Source organism: Dicentrarchus labrax, unplaced genomic scaffold (assembly GCF_905237075.1).
Source record: "Dicentrarchus labrax unplaced genomic scaffold, dlabrax2021, whole genome shotgun sequence".
NCBI lineage: Eukaryota > Metazoa > Chordata > Actinopteri > Moronidae > Dicentrarchus > Dicentrarchus labrax.
Genome location: NW_026136714.1, coordinates 9,136,472 through 9,155,238, shown reverse-complemented (window position 1 = coordinate 9,155,238; position 18,767 = coordinate 9,136,472). Strand labels below are relative to the sequence as shown.

The window sequence follows — 18,767 nt, the reverse complement described above, 5'->3', positions numbered from 1 at the left end:
AGCTGCAGTCATATTTCTGATAAATCCAGATAAAGATACACTGATAGACCAGTATATATGCTGCATCTTCTATCTAAATTACTTTCAATGAACCGTTTTATTTCCTGGTTGAATTCTTGGCCACCATTTCTGGTTGGACATAGAAGTAGTATGAAATTGTTACAACTTGCTATGGAAATACTTTGGAAAATCTGATAAGCATCTCTTGTGGTGTTACTTTTTGTCGTTGCCATAATCACATATTCATGTCACGTTCAGTGTTTGGAGGACACAAGCATTTGTGTTTGTGCTGTGGTTTTTAAGCTGGGTTTTATTGTGTCTGCATCATTTACATAATATAAGATTATTGATGTCAACAGAGGGTATTTCTATTGTCTGAATTTCAGAGATGTTTTAATGTGAAGATTGTGCTGCTTGTGATGTTGTGTTTGCGTAGTGTACTGTATGTGGAGCTCTAGCTATACATTCTGAATATAGTGTTCCCTATCCTTCTCCTTGTGATAATGGTCAGAGGTCATTTGATTTTATAAAATCTCCAGCACTATTTCATTATGTCTACAAAGACAAAAGACTTTAACATATTATTTTCTCAATAGAGAAAAAAAATCACCTCTGGAAGAGATATCAACACATGGGTGTGACTGAAACAGATGTGGATTTTTGTGATTTTACATACACTAAGTGTTTTATGTACTCATAAGCCTGTGTTTCCACTCGTTTGGTTAAAGGAATCTGACCTTGGCCGCCATTTGGCCGCCTTTTGGTTTCACATGTCCTCTGAAACCATGGTGCCTGCCGTCACATTTCTCTCCTGCCATCCCTAATCCACGTCTCCCTCTCCCTCATCACTGTGAGTTCCCCCTTACCTGTGTCTCTGTCTAATGGGATCTCCTTGTTTCGGCTCAATAGCGGATGTTGTTCAGTCTCATGGTGGTGTCTTCATGGACAGTTCGTACCCCTCATCCCCCGTAACGGGCCCCCTCTCCCGGGGCCAGCGGAGGGCCAGTGAGGTCAGCATTGCGAGCCAGGTCTCAGGAATGGCAGACAGTTACACTGCCACCAACATAGCCAACAGTAAGTGTTCTCAACACCAACAAGCCTCTCTCTCTCTCTCTTCCTTCCACTCACACAAACACTGGTCCAGTTATTCTCCACCTTTCTCTTCTTTCTTTCAGTCTAACTTTTCTCTGCATTTCTGTCTTTCTGTTCCTTTTTCCGACTCTCCTCCTTTATCTTCTCTCTCTCAACCCCGTTACTCTGACTTTACACACACCCTGCACTCCAGCTGGAGCCGTCTAGTAAGCCAGATAGACATGAATACACCCCGCTGCTCCCCCCCCCCCCAAGTTTTTTCTCTATCTCTTGATGAGCAAGCAAAGTCCTGAAGAAGTGCAAGTTTAGAGCCACTTTTCACTGTCTGTCTTACTCTTATCCACTGTCTAAATGTAAATGCAATGAACGAGTGCTGCATTTATCTAATGTTGCAATGCATGTAGACACCTGCCTCCCTCAGCCATTCCTGCATTGTCCACTCCCTAGTGCAATGTTTGCTGAGATGACCAGTATTCTGTTGTGTTTTATGTGAGATTGTCCTCCAAAGCCCCCCCCCTCCCTATTTCACTTTTGTTACCTCACGTTATTGTTCTGTACACTGCTGTTTTAGTGCCTACAGTACAACCCTGGAGATACACACAAACAAAATATGACACCAGAGCAACAGAGGTCGCTCAACAGCATCACCCTGACCTTCTGACTGTTACTGCACTAACAATTGTTTTTCAGCTTTGACATTCACAGTTCTGTTTAAAGCAGCTTACTGATACCGGATGCATACCAACATCACTCTTCATACTGTTTGAACTGTCATAAACTGTCACATACCAACCATTGCAACCATTTTTCATATGATTCCTTTCTCTTTGTTTTCTCCCCATAGCAAAATCGTGCCAAAATAACCAATACAAAAAGTTCAGCCTTTTGTCCCAACTTGCCCTATCATCACAAAACAAATTCTTCCTGAAAAGTCCTCCTAAGTCCCGTAAGAAAGCAGTGACTGGCCAGGCCACAGGATCTCGTGATGCAGATCTAGTGGCAGAGCTGGACGGTGAGGCAGAGACTAGTGAAGGTCTAAGTCCCATTGGCCAGTACGAGAACTGCCTGTCAGCTGGGCTGGACTGTGCTATATCTGATCTGGTCTCACTGGACTCCCAAGCTGAAGTGGAGCAAGGTATTATTCTAAGGGAGGGGACTCCTGAAATCAACGTGAGGCTACAGCTCTTTTCTGTGCGCTGTTCTATACTGTGTCAAACCCCCAAAACTCAATGCTGCTCTTTCAGAAAGCCTCTTTTGTTTTCTTCCCTTTACTTTTATTCTTTCAGAATTTATTCGTACAGATTCAAATCGATCACTTCAATAATGTATAAATCCAGACCTTGCCTCTTCTTTCTAAAATCAATCATCTTTTTTTTACACCCATACTAACATGAAAAGCCATTTTCAATTGCTCATATAATCATGTATCAGTTCTAACAATCTTTTTCTTCCTTCTGCACTTGAATTTCAGCGCTTGATTTTTCTGTTAATAACAATTATAAACTCTTGATTTCCTTCTTTTAGCTGAAGAACTGCTGGGATCGGTGATAATTATGGTTTAAGACTGAAATAGTCTTTTTTTAAATTTAGCTTCAGGGGTGTTTCACCTTTGCGTGGCATCACATACCTCACGCTGATTCTTACAGTTTCAACTTACATATCTGCTCCCTATTCACTCCATTCCCATCGCAGTGGCAGCGCGTTGGTGGGGTACAAAGCGGCTGGACTTTGCCCTCTACTGCCCCGATGCTCTGACAGCTTTCCCCACTGTGGCTTTACCACACCTCTTCCACGCATCATACTGGGAGTCCACTGATGTTGTGTCTTTTCTTCTTAGACAGGTGAGTCAACATTAGCATACGCACCACTCTTTATGGCTTGTTAATGTGGGACCAGCATGTTATGAGTCCTCTTCAGAGACTCTGAGGATGAGTCATTGAAATGTCTCCCGTAGGTCATGAGGCATGAAAACTCTAGTATCCTGGAGCTGGATGGGAAAGAAGTGTCTGAATTCACGCCCTCCAAACCCAGAGAGAAGTGGCTCCGCAAGAGGACTCATGTGAAGATCAGGGTAGGCATCAGATCTCCAAAAGCTGTGTCGAGGGACTTTAGTGACTCACACAATCCTGAATTACTTCTTTGTCTTGGACCTTATGCTCATCCATCAATCTCATTGTACAAAGAAAAAACATCCGAATAAACTACTTTTGTTTAATGAAATGGACAAAACTACATTTCAGCATGTATGTTTCTTTCACTCCTTTGACAGAACGTGACAGCCAACCACCGTGTAAATGACGCAGTGTTCACAGAAGACTCCCAGCAGGTCATGACGGGTCGCTTCATGTACGGCCCTCTGGACATGGTCACTTTGGCCGGGGAGAAGGTGATCTCTCATTTTCCATCACAAGCGCGAACATCAGCTGCTGTTAGAAGTGCTTGTGTAATTTGTGCTCAAGGTTGTGTAATCCTGTGCAGGTTGACCTCCACATCATGACCCAGCCTCCATCAGGAGAATGGGTGTACTTCAGCACAGAAGTGACCAACAGCAGCGGCCGTGTGTCTTTTGTCATCCCAGAGGACAAACGCCTGGGCATTGGAGTCTACCCAGTCAAAATGGTTGTCAGGTGAGATTAGTTTTACCTTTTCAGTAGGCCATTTTCACAGCGGACATTTTGACTTCTAGGAAGTCACAGTTGCTACTAATAGAGTGCTGACGTATTTTTGTAGGCCAACCAGGAAGGTAGCATCGCCCTGGTTCCTTCGACACACAGCCATGGGATTTTCCCTTTGGACTTTGATTTTTGCAGAAAATAAGCTCTGCGACAAATAAAGTTTTATGATACTTATCTTCACAGATTAACCACTTTAATGATTTTTTTAAGTGTAAATGCGGTCACCATCACTAAATGTCGAACTTGTCATTAAAAAGTGTAATTAAAATCAACAAGTTGGAACTTTTCAGATAGAATAATTTGTAAGAGCGCAATTATAAACACAACAAGGCTGTAAAGTTTGAGTTCAGGGAACTGGATGTGCAAAAATGCTAATTCATTTCCAGGTTTTAGGACTCATCCCTGTAGTACACTATAACATTAATGATGGCTCTGTTCCACAAAGCCATGACAGTGTGAGAGTGAGCCAACATGAACAATACCAGGACCCAGAAACCAGAGCAGCTAAATAGAGTTCAGCCATATATTTGTTGAATATGAACCATGCTATCTGAGAAATCTCAGATTATCTTTGTTTCCCATGTTTTCTTACTCTCTTGTTGTTCTTTTCATTGTCCAGGGGCGACCACACATTTGCAGACAGCTACCTGACAGTTATTCCACGTGGCACAGAGTTTGTGGTATTCAGCATTGACGGGTCATTTGCTGCCAGTGTGTCAATCATGGGCAGTGATCCCAAAGTGCGGGCAGGAGCCGTGGATGTTGTCAGGTACCTAGCGGCTCTTCTGTTTTCTCTTTCAGACTGAAGCACGTTAGCGTGTAGAGTTGTTAGTTATGTCTTTGTTCTCCTGTATCCTCCTCCTTGCAGGCACTGGCAGGATTTAGGCTTTTTGATCATCTATGTGACAGGAAGACCAGACATGCAGAAGCAGCGGGTTGTGGCTTGGTTGTCTCAGCACAACTTCCCTCATGGCATTGTCTCCTTCTGCGACGGCCTGGTCCACGACCCGCTCAGACACAAGGCCAACTTCCTCAAGTCCCTGACAGAGGTCAGACTGGGAGAATTGAGGGGGGGTCTATGTTCAGTTTTAGTAGTGTAATGTGTGTATGTGTAGTCCTGATCTTTGTGGAATGAAAAAGGAATACAGTTTTAGATGTGAAAATAAAAACAACAATGCTGACAGGGTATTAGTGAAATATAAACTCAGTTGTTAAGAAAAATGCACATTGCCAAACAGTGCTCTTATCCATTTGATTTCAGGCTCACCTGAAGATTTTCGCTGGCTACGGATCAACCAAAGACATCTCTGTCTACACCGCTATTGGCCTCCCTCCCTTACAAATATACATCGTCGGTAGACCCTCCAAGAAGATGCAGAGCCAGTGCCAGGTAATATTTGATTATTTAACATTTAATACTGATCAGTTTGAATACTGCAACTCGTTCAACTAACTAAAAGAAATATCAGTTAACTGAACCAAAATGTAAAAATGCTCCATATTCTCTTCAGTTTACAATATGTCTCTGCTCTGTTCCTCTCAACAGTTCATCACAGAGGGATACGCGGCCCATTTGTCCCAGCTGGAGTACAACCACCGTTCTCGGCCAGCTAAGTCCAGCAGTGCACGCATGGTGCTACGTAAAGGCAGCTTCGGCTTGGGTGCAAACAGCGACTTCCTGAGGAAGAGGAACCACCTGCTGCGCACCATCTCCTCCCAGCCGGCCCCCAGCTCCCCAACGGGCAACATCCACAACAGACCAGAGCGCACACAGAGCCAATCAGACGGCGAGAGGCTGGAGCGGGAACGGCTGGAATGCGTTCATGGCCACAGCCAGGGAGCAACACAGCGCAGCATGAGCATCACAGCAAGCTGTTGGGGCCGCAGCAGCAGCACCAAGCTGGACCCAGGCATCCTCAGCCCCAAATGAGATCCTGGAGACGATGTGAGAGTAGCTTCGGTAGAGTGACTTAAAAATACAGTGCTGAGGAAGAGACTCATGACAAAGATAAAATGCAAAGAGTGAAAAACAGTTGGCTTGCACCAGATGGGTAAATATAACAATGAAAACAATAGGTGCTACAAAACCACTCTTTATAAAACTAATGCCAGTCACACTCCACACACAATATTTATAGACAGGGGCTATGGCTATATTTATTATAAAACACACACAACTCAACAGGCATTTCAAGAAGCATCTTCCTGAAACGGGAACATGCACACAAGTAGACATAGCTTATATTGTAGGAATGCAGACTGTTTCTACTGTTTAGTAAATATTTATCAGTCTTGAATACAAGGTCAGTTTTTCCTCTTACAAAAGGCTTTTAGATCGGAGACGGTTACACATACAAGCACCCCCATGCAACAACACAAAGTGGTTACAGACAGCCTGTATCAGGTCCAAGTGCTGATACTGCACTGTAACTGACTGCTGTGGCCACTGCAAGCACAATTACTATAGAGATCAACTTTGTGCAGAATAGTTTTAAAGCTTTTGTCCTTTTTATGGGATAATCAAGGTATGTTCACGTCTGGGAGCAGACGAAGAATAGGATAAAACTGGATTGTATGGGTTTCTTTTGTTGGTGTGGTAAAGACACAATCATTTGGCCGAAATTGGCATTTTTTTTTAAAGAAAAGCATCATCAGTTATCAACATATAAAAATGTTTGGGTGTGCTGTAAGCCAACAAGAAATGATTTGATCTGTTACTAGCATTTACAAACAGCAATGACTAGATAGTGTTTCACCAAACCATACAGTCCAGTTTTGTTTGTTTTCTAGTCGTCCCTCAGACCAAAGAACCATCCGAGTATCACATGAAGCGAACTGCGAGATTACCCTTTAACTACGGTTGCAGCTGAAACTGTTGCTGGGATTTTATATAGTATTTCACCACATCTCACCATAGTGCGCTGCTGTACCCTCCTGAACCAGTAATGTATGACTCAGCTTTAGGGAAAAAACTGCTACTACTGTACGGTTAATGTGCCAAAGTAAACAGTATAGAATGATATGCTGTACATGAAGAGAAAGGAAATGATTAGGGTCTAATGTGTAAAAAATGGAATAGATTGTGTAAGTATGTAGTTGAATGCCTTAACAAGGCTTGTACATAATTGTTATATTACAGTGCAGATCTGGTATCTGGTCCACTGAAGACCAGTTTTAAGTGTCTTCTTTACTCTTGGGGTAAACACCGCCTCATTCAGGATACACTTTATTGATTGATGATGATAATTATTGTTATTTAAGATTATAGATATTTTAAAATGTATTGATTTTGTGAACAAAATGTGTTTTATGATTATTTTAGCTATATTGTGTTTTTGTTTTTTTTCTTTTCTTCAAACTTAAGTTGCGGCAGCCAAACTCAAAGAGGTCTTTGCCTGGCACAGTATTGTATTTTTATTATTTTACCTTGCAGATCACCATAATTGTATCAACAGAACTGATATCTTGTGTCATATATTGTATGTTTGTTATTATCTATTTTGGAAATTTGGGATATGGCTTCTCTCTGGTTATCCCTAAGCTGTAAATGAGGCGTTGAATGTGCTCATAGATAATCCTCCTTAGGTTAAGGTCTCTTTTCTCTGTTCTGCTGCGCCTTTTAGAGGAAGAATAATCTGAAAATTGTAAATTCTGTACAATATGCTGTCAGAAGTAGGAACACAGTTCTTTATGCTGTTTGCCATTTGTTTCTGAAATGGGTAAAAGTTTGTGATTTATTCATTCAAACGATGTTTATTTGTCCCTCTAATAGGCATATACAGAGCTGACTGCAATGGACCAATTATGGGCTCAAATGTAAGGGGAACCGTGCAATATTACTCAACCACACCACAAGATCAAACAGACTGTGCTGAGTGAATGTCACAGTGCATTGACAATCAGTTCAACAGGCACATATTCTACAGGCGTCAAATTGCAGAGGGAATCTGAGCACATCGTAGCACTCAACAAACGCACAGAGCAACATTTGTTTTTAAAAAATAGGACAGATCTCGCACAAGAAAGTGTGCCTGACCTAATATGTTGTTTTATCCTGTGGACTTTGTTTTTAATGTTTTCAGCACATTCAAAAGTCAGCACTCAGTTGCCAGTTCATTAGGTCCACTAACAACAATGCAGTCCTGCAACAGATCCAGATACCTTCTGGAATACCTTTTAGTTTTAACTGTTTTAGAGAAGTTCAACTTACTGGTCACTTTGGCGGCTGTAGTTTGTGGTGCTGTTGAATTGTATTGTGTTATATGAAAGGTGTTTCTAATATTTTGTCCACCCCTTTAACAATCAGGGTAGATTTAATTTGTAGAAAACTGAGTGTGCATCCCAATGCATAGGTATCTATAACTTCCTTTTTCCTGTTTCCTAGCTTCCTGTAACTACTGTCCCCTCTGCAGTTTGACCATTTCAGAGATTTGGCTTGAAGCCATATATACAACTCTTTCAAAAGCTGCTGATTAAAGAAAGGCTGTTTGTACACTGAAAGTAACTAGTAAAAATGACAATGCACTCATCTAAAGTTGGCAACTACTCAACCATATTCCCTTCCTCAGAGATCTGATTTACCTGGATATTAAAAATCCAGAGAATGTAAAGACGAAGCGGTGGGGTTAAGTTTGGATACCTCTGGGCAGACAATCGCTTCAATTATGCTACTGAGACACACATTACCAGAGGCCTTACAATTCCCTTTTCTGCCTTACATTGTGTTTTGCGAGGCAGCCTTGAATGAACGCTGTTCACTCCCGAATTGACTTTATGGAAAAAAGGATAGACTGTTCATGTAGACTTTACTTTGTGGAAATAGGAAATGGCCATATTTTCTTAAAAAAAGGCTTTGTCTTGTTTTCATTTGAGGGAAATGTACAAAGGAGAAATCTATTCCACCCACATTAGGCAATCCATTACCATCTGAAGCTTTGTCCCCTGGGTTAATGCAATGCCACAGCTCCTTAGCATTCATAGGCTGTGTATATATATATATATATATATATATATACACACACACACACACCACATACCTTGATAAATATTTTCATTGTACAGGGTGTGTATCTTGTAGGTTTTGGATAACTTCATTTTATCCATTCCCTTGTGTTTTTATGTACAGTGTATAAAGAACATATAAAGAAGTACCAAGTAATTTGGGCCTTTTTTTCACACTCCAAATGTTAACATTGTCATGAAGAATTATGGTTCAGCTGGATGACAAAGGATGGACTTCAGACTATTCAGATGCAGAAAATTTGTTGCAGTTCACACCAACGGTTTATTTTTCTGGGATCAGTTCACACAAATGCAGATTTCTTCAGAGAACCAAAAAGAAACAAAATGTGAGATGTAAAGGTGAGAAGTGAGTGGGTGTAGAGTATGTAGCCAAAATTAAAAAATAATTAAAAAATAGGGTTTGTAGAGTCCAACAGGACACTGAACAATTAAATCAGCTTCTTAATATGTTTGATTTTAACTATAAATCGTTAATTTCAAATTAAGAAAACATTTGAATGGTCACAACTCTACAACAGGAAACTGACAACTTTACTCGCAGTCCATCCAGGGTCGATCCTTAAATGTACTCACTGATACGCTTTAAAACGTGGACAAAATAAATGAGCACTAATCAGTGTAAACACGCATCGAATGTGCAAACTATTTGTCTTCCTCGTGTACAGTTCCCATGGCAGATCTCAGCTGAGTCGCTCACCAACTCACCTGCTTCTGTTTATATCTCCTTTGTGATCAGCGTGGACTTAATAAGGCGAATCAACAGGAGAAACCGGCTTTCACCTGGATTAAACTCACTAGTGTACGGCTACAGTACGCGTCCCAGGCATTGTGTACCTTCACCAGTATAAACAGTTCAATCACAGGTCACTGTTTGAAATCACGATATAAAAATTCAGCTTCTTGACGCAGTTCAGGGAATCTTCTACCTGTTGACTCCCAGTTTCCTCTGGAAGGCGTTCCCGTCTCCCTTGGTGGCTTGCTATGGGGATGAATGGATGTTCACGGTTAGATTAACTCAACGATTATTTCACATTATACTTGAAACGTCCTCCCGTACCTTGTTGATGTCTTTATGTTTTTCTCGGCTGACGATCTCCTCTATGATCTCTCCTTCTCCTCTCACCAATCTGGAAGAAAGGATTTTTTTTAAGAATGCATAAAAACATTCAAATAAAATAAAAATACAGGAGATAAGCAAGTAAATACTCAACTGAGGGGACCTTAAAATGCAATTTAAAGGCAACATCATAACATTTAAATGATGGCGGTGGAGCGTTTGATCATTCTGTGAATCCGAACAGACTCCACCTCAGCAGGTAAACGTTATATTGTAAACTAGTAGAACAAACTCTGTAGCTCTGGTTTACCTGGTGCGTCCTGTTTCAGGGTCCACCACCCTGCGGATCACGCTCTGTCTGGCCTCATACTCCTCTTTAGTGAGGGGTCTCTTAGTGGAGAGTCGGGCCTTCTGTTCGTCGGTCATCACTGCAGAGAAAAGTGGAAAAAAGTAATTTTCTTTTTATATTTATATTAGGTGATATGATGATACATACTGGGAGACAATATACATCACTTTCACCACATCCTTTATATAATCCTGTCCTCTTAGTGTCTCTTAATGGTTGCATTAGGCCACTGTGGGAAATCTTGGAAATGAATGAGGAGAACTTTATATAATCTTTGCCTCAGTGTGATTTGGGGACCTTAAAAAGGACCAGTGTTTAGGATTTAGTGACATCTAGCGGTAAAGTTTCAGATTACAGCTAACTGCAAATTGCTCGAACAGCTCTATCTACAATCGTCTGTTCTGGTCTAATGTAGAAACGTGGTGGTCTAACAAGGCGACCCACTGCATCTGTACATTATATTCAGGTGATTTTACACTAATGCAAACATACCTGTGAATATTAAAGTCCATTTCTGCCACTAGATCCTCCTAAATGTTACAAACTGGAACCTTTAAATAGTCCGGTATCTACAACTGCTCTGCCTTTTCTTTACAAAGCTCATCATATTCAGGCTTTTGTTGATAAATTAAATGATACGAGTGTGTCCGAACATTAGAAACACCTCTAAATAATCACTGAACTATGACCTCAAAGCTAAAACATATAATTTAATCAACAACTCCATTAAAGTGTGAACAAAACTGGGCCTTCTGAGCACCACAGGAGTTGACTTCATGGCAGAGCAGTTGCATTGGACCTGGCAGAGGGAGAGCTAATAAAGTTTATTGATACTATTATTTTTATCCACATGGTGACGTCATCCTTTAAATTAAATATCCGACCAACAGTCAAAACATCAAACTTTTAAAATGATATCAAATAATAAATAAATGTCCCACCAGGTCCGAGCTCCACTGCCCCTTCATCACTCTGCCACACCTCCAGGCAAGATGGAGGTTTCTCCACCGGAGGACCGGGCAGCTGCACCACCTCCACTTTCTTCTTCTCCTTCTTCTTCTTCAGTAGCTTCTCCTCCTTCTTCTTCTTCTTCTTCTTCCTCCTCTTCAGCTTCCTCAGCTTCGCCTTTTTCTTCTTAGACTTCTTTTTCTTGGCTTTACTCTTCTTCTTCTTCTTCTTCGTCTTGTCCTCGCTCGACGAGCCGGAGGAGGACGACGAGGAGGAGGAGGAGGAAGAAGAAGAGGTGGACGACGAAGAGGAGGAGGAAGAGGAGCTTCTTCTTCTACGCTTCTTTGTTTGTGTTTTCACACCTGGGGGAGACACAGAGGAGAAGCTGAACAGAGTTTATCTCACAGACTTTAATCGCTTTCACCTCGTTTCAGCCCAACCTGGACTCTTCTTCGACGGTCTGCTCCTGCTCCTGCTGCCGGATGAGGAAGACGAGGAGGAGGATGAAGAGGAGGAGGTCGAGGAAGAGGACCGTCGTCGTTTCTTCCTCTTCTCGCCAGCTCTGTCCGGAGATCTGCTGCGGTCCATCACCGAGACAACACGACGATAAAAACCCGACATAAAGAGACACAGCAGCGACTGTGTTGCTCGTCTTCTATTTCCTTCCGTCCGGCGTCGGGGTACACACTATAAAGGTTCCTAGTTCCTACTTTTGAAGGGAAAGTAATCAAGTACATTTACTCAAGGACTGTACTGAAGCACAATTTTGAGGTACTTGTGCTTTAGTGGAGTTGGTACTATTTACTTTTTACCACTCTACATTTATTTGATGTTTTTAGTTCCTAGTTACTTTGCAGATTCAGATTACTAATACAAAATAAAATCAATACATATATTCTAATGTATAATTATAGGTTGAGATAAAACTTTATTGACATTATTCTGAAATGGGCCATTGGGCATAATTAATCATTTTGTACTTTTACTTAAGTTACATTTTAAATGCAGAATGTTAACTTGTAAAAGAGTATTTCTGCATTGTAATTGTTCTTGAGTATTTCTTTCACCACTGGTAAAAACAGAAGTACGTAATAAAAGTGTCAAGACCACAATGTGAATGTACTCTGTTACAGGTAATAATCATGTCAAGTAAAAATAAAAGTATAATCAGAAAAGTACGGTCTATTTGAAAAGTGTCCTGAAATAACTTTTTATATGAATTAGCACTATACAAATAAAATAATTACAAAAGTGTACTTAAGGCATGAAAAGTAAACATACTCATTCTCCAGGGTGTTATTTAAATGGATTATTATTACAGATACATTAACATTTTACAGTTGGAGTTGGTTGAGGTGGAGCTCATTGTACATTTTGTTATATCCTGTGTAGTGGTTCCCAATACGGAGATAAACTGAAAGATGAATCAATGAATAAAAATATATATTTATGTATAATGTTTTTACTTTTCTTATTGTAAAATACTGGATACTTTCAACCCTCCGGGACTCATTAGAAATCCTTAAAATGACACAATGTGAATATCACTCTTTGGTGAAACTACTCAAGAACTCATCCACACACCAACACCATAACTAATACATAATAAATGAGGGATCACAAGTAGACTTTGCTTTGTTTTAAGGGATTTCAAACAGCAATATTCCCTTCTTTCTGCTTTTGATATATAACGCAGTTAATTAATTAAAGTCCAAGTGGAGCAGATTGCACAGGCTCATCTAATAGATTTTCTCTCATCCAAAGAAAAACCTACAAACTCAGTGAAACTACACAAACTCTCCACCTGTTGCCCTAAGCTCTTCACAATAAAACTGTGTTACCTCACTCAATACTGAAAGAGAGTTAATCACGTCTGCTTCTTATCATCAGGTTAAACAAGGACACTGAGGTGATCAACAACTGAAAGAAAGTCTCTGTGGGAGAATTTGACCCTGATTAGGTTTTAGGGTTGCACTAATCATTGAGGTCTCTTGTCCCCGTCTCCTGCTTCCATGTCACATAAAAGTGAGTGAGTGAGTTAAAGGAGTGGAGTACAATAATTGTGGGGAAACTTTTTATAATTGGGGTTGAAAGAGAATCAGTTTGTCATTCAGGATATGATTTTTTTTTTTTTTAAATCGAGACCCAGTTTGTATCTGGTTAAGAGACCATTTATTCATAGAGGTCTGTGTTGTTGTTGTCATGCCAACTACAGAAAGTTGGATCAGACGTTGAAGGCAAGAATAAGCGGTTATTTAAAACTGACGCTCAGAGGCAATTACTTATAATAATAGTGCCTGAGAATTGAGATATATTTGGAAGAAGGGCATTAATGTGAATGATACTGTAGAAAATCACGGTCACATTTATTCACTGTAAAAAGAAAAAGACACAAGAACATATTTGTAATATTTATTTCAAAGTTTTTACAAAGGCAATTGTGAATCTTTAAAGCTTGTATATTGATAAAACATACTTGTTCCTGATGATGTTAGCCCTTATCACTCTTGGTACATAAGGCTAAACTAACGCAGAGAAATGCAACCGACAGGCTTCAATTCTTCTGCATCAACTGCTTTCCAGCTTAGTTTAATACTGTGACCTGCCTCCATTCAGGTTTAAATATTATGTCACTGTAGCAATAAATAAAAACAATCTTTCAAGATTCCTTAAAACTGATAAATACTGCAAATATCTGTTACATAAAAACACACAGCTGCATGAGTGAATGTAACAGTCGAGAACATGGCTGGACTTGAAGTTAGGGAAGGTTAAAGATGTCACCAGGAAGAGAGCATTAAAGCTATCATCTTTCCAGTCCGTGTGCAAGGGGAGCTCTTCAGGTTGCTCCAAGTAAAAAATGAGAGGGGTGGCGGTGTTGAGGGCGGGTGGGGTGGCGGTGTGCGGGAGCCGGAATGTGTCACCGTTGCTGGGATTTTCTTCGCCCCATTAGGACGCAGCCGCCATGCGGATCCTCTCTGGGGGATACAGCAGAACGTTCTTAGCGGCTTTGATGGTGTTTTTCATAAGCATGGCCACAGTCATGGGTCCCACACCTCCAGGTACAGGGGTGATGAAGCCCGCCTTCTGTCTCACGCCTGAATGAAGATAAGAAGAAGAAAAAAATTAAATAAAAAAAAAAGGTATGCTGTTACGAAAACCCACGAGACCAAGGATGCAGAAATAAGTCACAGTCACAACCTTACCTTCAAAATCCACATCTCCAACCAGCCTGTGCTTCCCAGTGACCGGGTCCTGCACTCGGTTTATCCCGACGTCGATCACGGCTGCTCCCTCTTTGATCATGTCAGCAGTGATTAGGTTTGGAATTCCTGATACAGATCAGTAAACACACAGTTAGACAACAGAAAGAATAGTAGAACGTGAATTTACTAAAGAAAGATTAGATTTAAACTGTTCAGTCACAAACCTGCAGCAGCCACAATGATATCAGCGATTTTAGTGTGCTGGCGAAGTTTCTCCTTAGGAGTGTAACGGTGAGAAATGGTCACTGTGGCATCACCTGCAACAGAAATAACATTCAGTATTCATAAAATATAAAAATAAACCCTCACTCTTTGTACACACAGATAAACTCAAGTGCACTATAACCGACCTCCAGGCCTTTCATGGCGGCCGTCTGTGTGCAGTAACATGGCGATGGGCATGCCCACATTCTTGGAGCGTCCTGCAACCACAACATTCTTCCCAAGAGTAGGAATACCTGAAAGACAAGTATTCCGATAATTAGATTCAGACAGTACATTCAGCGGGGTTTCAACTTAGGAGGAAGTAAGCAGTTCCTCGTGTTACCTGTGCGTTTAATGATTTCCATCACTCCCCAGGGAGTGGCAGGAAGCATGGTGGACTGATCCAGGCACATACGGCCCACATTAACTACGTGGAAGCCGTCCACGTCCTTGGTAGGGGCAACTGCGTTACAGATTGCACGCTCATCAATGTGGTCTGTCAGGAAACAGAGACAAGTTACAGTCAGGTAGATCTCAAACATTTTGTTCAAGAACCTGAGTGAGTTTATAAAATGCTCTGTGTATTCCACTGTTTCACTGTACCTGGCAAAGGCAGCTGGACCAGCAGGCCGTCTACACGATGGTCTGTGTTGAGTTTATAGATCAAGTCCAATAACTCCTCCTCACTGATGTCTGAATGCTTGAGAATTGTCTCACTAGAGATTCCTGTGGGAGGTTGAAGTGAGAAAACAACTTTAAAAAACACAGCCGTGCATTTGTTCCTTTTGTTGTTATATTGTGGAATAAATGTGTTTAATAAATGAGGACTGTGGGTGTTATTTTCTTACCAACATCAGCTGCCGCTCGTGTCTTATTCAGGACGTAGGAGTGACTGGCTGGGTTGTCTCCCACCAGAACCACACTGAGATGGGGTCTCCTGTGGCCGGCGATAACCCATTTCTCCACGTCAGCCCGGGCCTCCTCCCGAATCTGCCGTGCTAGCTTCTTTCCTGAGATGACCACCGCCTCCTGTCTGAAAATTGATTGACATTTAAAAAAACACTTGAGTGTTTGGACATACAGTCGATAACTTATATTTTAACAAGCTGAGATTCTGCTGTTATTAAGAAGAAGACAAAAGGGGGTAAATAGATCATTCTCTTGTCAAACAAAGTGCACAGAGCCAAAGTTTAACAGTTTAAAAGGTCTTAATTAATAAGAGAACAAACCACAAACAAGTAATTACACTTTATAAATAAATAAAAATGAACATTTCTTCCAGCTCGACAGTCAACAATCTAATCTAAATCGTACAAATATCACTTATCTACTGGACACGGTCTCCTTTATTACTGTTGAACAGGACTTCTGATACCAGAAACCTGTAATCAATCTCAAGCATTCGGCCTGAGCAAGCACCAATTCCAGCCTCTAAAATTAGACGCAGCACGTCTCCACCTGACAGAGCCACATGCTCAAAGAGCACTTTTATTGTACTTACAGTATCGTGTGTTACGTGTTATATGTTTACTATTATAAATCCCACAATTGTGTTGAATTGGTAGAAACAAGGAAAATAAGTCAAAGGAGAGGATTTTATAATTAAGTGCAGTCAGCGGGACCTGATGGTTAAAACTGGGGGGGGAAATGCCACTGTATGATTATACAAACTGGGTTGGTATGTTCTGCTGCTTTGTCCAAACTTCAAAAGCATCAGGATGGTTATGAATTATATAACAACAAACTGTAGCTAATAACTGAAGAGTAATGAGCCATCAACAGTGATGTAACCACCCTTTTATTCTGCCAAAACTAATTAAAACCGTCGCAGAAAAGTATCACATCTTTGGGTAAAACGGGGTTAGACCATGGGGCCAGTGTACCAGGTCTCAGAGGAAAATGTGTCGAGATCGCAGGGTGGCACACTGCTCTTTAACCTCTTCAAAGTTTAAACACAAACATGATCTACTGAGGAGAAAATCTCTTTTCAAATGTGTGTGTACATTTTATGTAGCCCATCTTAAGGGAGACCCACCTCACAGGAGACATGTCTTTTTTTATGTTTTTCTTTTTATTGTTTTATATATTTTAATCTGATTAAAGTTACTTGTTGCTATCTCCACTTTAATGTAAAGAGTTTGTGTGTAAGTGAAGTTGCATGTGTGTGTGTGTGTGTGTGTTTTGTGGGGGGGGGGGCCATAGGTCTTACATAATATGCCATAGGTTTTAAATGTGCTCTTGTGCTTGCTTCTGATCATGTGCAGCCACATGAGGTTTTGGATTTTAAGGCGTGTGTGCAACATTAGTTCATTACATATATTTAAGTCATGCTGCACTCAGCAAGTTTTCAATAAGTACCTGCACGGGGTTCCTGCAAATGTGCCATCTGGACGATGCCATGTCCTCCCACAAACAATATAAAACCTATTATTTTTTACTATTTTCGTGCGTGTCAACCAGGACAAAATGTCCTTAATGCATATGTTTCCCCTGTTTGCAGAAGCACACCTCGGCCTCCAGCTGAGACCTGTCTCCCCAAGCCACTGGATGCAAACACTGAACACGATTTCATCAGCCACCCTCCCGCTGCAATGTTACCGGCAAACCGCTAGGCGGCGCAGCTCCAAAATGAGACCAACCGAGGACATTTAGTTCAATATACATCAAACAAACTCCCACATAATTATAATAAAAACGACCTTATCCGCTAACACACGCTATTACAGAAGACCGGCGAGTGACTAAACATATAAAACATGTCTGCATATCTCCTCAGTTTGAAGAGAAGAGCGCCGAGCATGTCGGTGAAGTGGGATTAAATTCTCACACACACACATTAAAATGAGATTTGAGAGCCGGGGGGTCGCACTCACCTCGAGGCGGACGTGTGCAGCTTACAGACTTGATGCTGGGAGTGTTGGCACAGTTTCCTGAGAGTCCTGACGGCTGCCATTATGAGCGGGGAAAAGGAAAAGGAAGGAGAGAAAGAGAGACGGTAGATTACGAAACACCACCACAACCACCAAACCCGGGCTGACAGAGGAGGAGGAGGCGAAGAGGAGCATTTAAAGACCCTCCCCCCCCAACCTTCCTTTACGTAGGGCGCCTGCGTCACTGTTATCCACAGCCACACCTCTCCTGCACATCAGATACCATACTAACCCAGTGAGTCTCCAATGAGCTGGCCCCCACAGCAGGGAGAGGGCTGAGGCTATCTACAAACACACACACACACACACACACACACACTGCATGTTTATTTAATGTTTTTCCATCTATTTCTTGCATTTAAAATGTTACAGCATAAGTAAAAGTACAGACCTATTGTTATCAGCTAAGAATATTATAAGTTAAAGGAGGTCTTTTGCAGTTTTAAGCAGCATTTTCATGTTCAATAAACAAAGTACTCCCCTGGAGCAAAAAAGAAGTACAGTATTAATTAAATATTCAAGTAAATTACTGCATTTAAATAAAGCACTTGATTAAATGTACTCAGTTACTTTCCATGGATTAATAAACCTGTTGGGGTGGGAGCCGCAGGGCCTCCAGCCCTCATTATATATGTACAGTGCACACATTAGACTACAATATAAGCTAAAACAATTAAGGTTATAAAAGACTCCATGGAGTCGCTCCCAGTCTATGAATGGACCTACAGATGCACTAACATCAAAAATGTTCTTGTTTTTGTTGCAAAAATAATTCTTAACAAATACATTTTAACAAAAGATATTGGGATACTACATTTTTGCAGATTAACTGTAGTTTCCATATGAATAAATGGCCTTCTGTGTCTGAATGTTGAAGTCATTGAAGTATATTATATTAGCGGACAGAAATTTATTTATTCAGTCTATGCCAGTGGTTGGGGGGGGTCAGGAGCCCCAAAAGGGGTTGCCAGAGCTTCAGGAAGTTTGATCTTAAGGTGTGTCAGAAAACTTAAAAAATATACACAGTAGGCCTATATCTCAGCCTTTGGTCCACTTCTGTTAAGATTTCTAATTGTTAAGTAAATTGTCTAATAGAACAGGGCCAAGAAAACACTGAATTTGTCCAAAAAAAGAAGCCTATTAAATATGTACGACTGTTACAAATTCTAAAAGAAAAACACACAATACAGACAGAAAATTGTATTAAAAAGTTCCCTAAAGTGG

General features: G+C 41.0%; 3 protein-coding genes across 8 annotated transcripts in view; 1 reads left to right on the top strand and 2 right to left on the bottom strand.

The window, feature by feature from the left end:
* The window catches only part of LOC127376684 (membrane-associated phosphatidylinositol transfer protein 2), a 43,061-nt gene extending 34,136 nt beyond the window's left edge, over positions 1-8,925 (top strand). For 3 of the 6 annotated variants that reach the window (XM_051423794.1, XM_051423795.1, XM_051423793.1), the window contains 10 exons: positions 910-1,074; positions 1,937-2,227; positions 2,785-2,933; positions 3,047-3,163; positions 3,362-3,478; positions 3,571-3,719; positions 4,387-4,536; positions 4,636-4,816; positions 5,029-5,157; positions 5,314-8,925. In XM_051423794.1, the coding sequence (XP_051279754.1) occupies positions 910-1,074; positions 1,937-2,227; positions 2,785-2,933; positions 3,047-3,163; positions 3,362-3,478; positions 3,571-3,719; positions 4,387-4,536; positions 4,636-4,816; positions 5,029-5,157; positions 5,314-5,697 (1,832 nt within the window). In that variant the 3' untranslated portion in view covers positions 5,698-8,925. The remainder of the gene's footprint in view (positions 1-909; positions 1,075-1,936; positions 2,228-2,784; positions 2,934-3,046; positions 3,164-3,361; positions 3,479-3,570; positions 3,720-4,386; positions 4,537-4,635; positions 4,817-5,028; positions 5,158-5,313) is intronic. The other 3 variants (XM_051423797.1, XM_051423796.1, XM_051423798.1) reach the window with 2 other exon arrangements.
* Positions 8,926-9,018: 93 nt separating this feature from the next.
* arl6ip4 (ADP-ribosylation factor-like 6 interacting protein 4) lies at positions 9,019-11,838 on the bottom strand. Its single transcript, XM_051423804.1, has 5 exons — positions 11,584-11,838; positions 11,137-11,505; positions 10,157-10,274; positions 9,847-9,916; positions 9,019-9,768 (listed from the first exon to the last, which is right to left on the bottom strand). The coding sequence occupies exons 1-5, from the start codon at positions 11,762-11,764 to the stop codon at positions 9,712-9,714; spliced, it is 795 nt and encodes a 264-aa protein (XP_051279764.1). The 5' UTR covers positions 11,765-11,838; the 3' UTR covers positions 9,019-9,711.
* A 1,703-nt stretch (positions 11,839-13,541) lies between these two features.
* On the bottom strand, positions 13,542-17,669 carry mthfd2 (methylenetetrahydrofolate dehydrogenase (NADP+ dependent) 2, methenyltetrahydrofolate cyclohydrolase). The gene is made up of 8 exons (XM_051421994.1): positions 17,487-17,669; positions 15,462-15,646; positions 15,217-15,339; positions 14,957-15,109; positions 14,760-14,867; positions 14,574-14,666; positions 14,350-14,475; positions 13,542-14,241 (listed from the first exon to the last, which is right to left on the bottom strand). The coding sequence occupies exons 1-8, from the start codon at positions 17,564-17,566 to the stop codon at positions 14,093-14,095; spliced, it is 1,017 nt and encodes a 338-aa protein (XP_051277954.1). The 5' UTR covers positions 17,567-17,669; the 3' UTR covers positions 13,542-14,092.
* Positions 17,670-18,767: the final 1,098 nt, after the last annotated feature.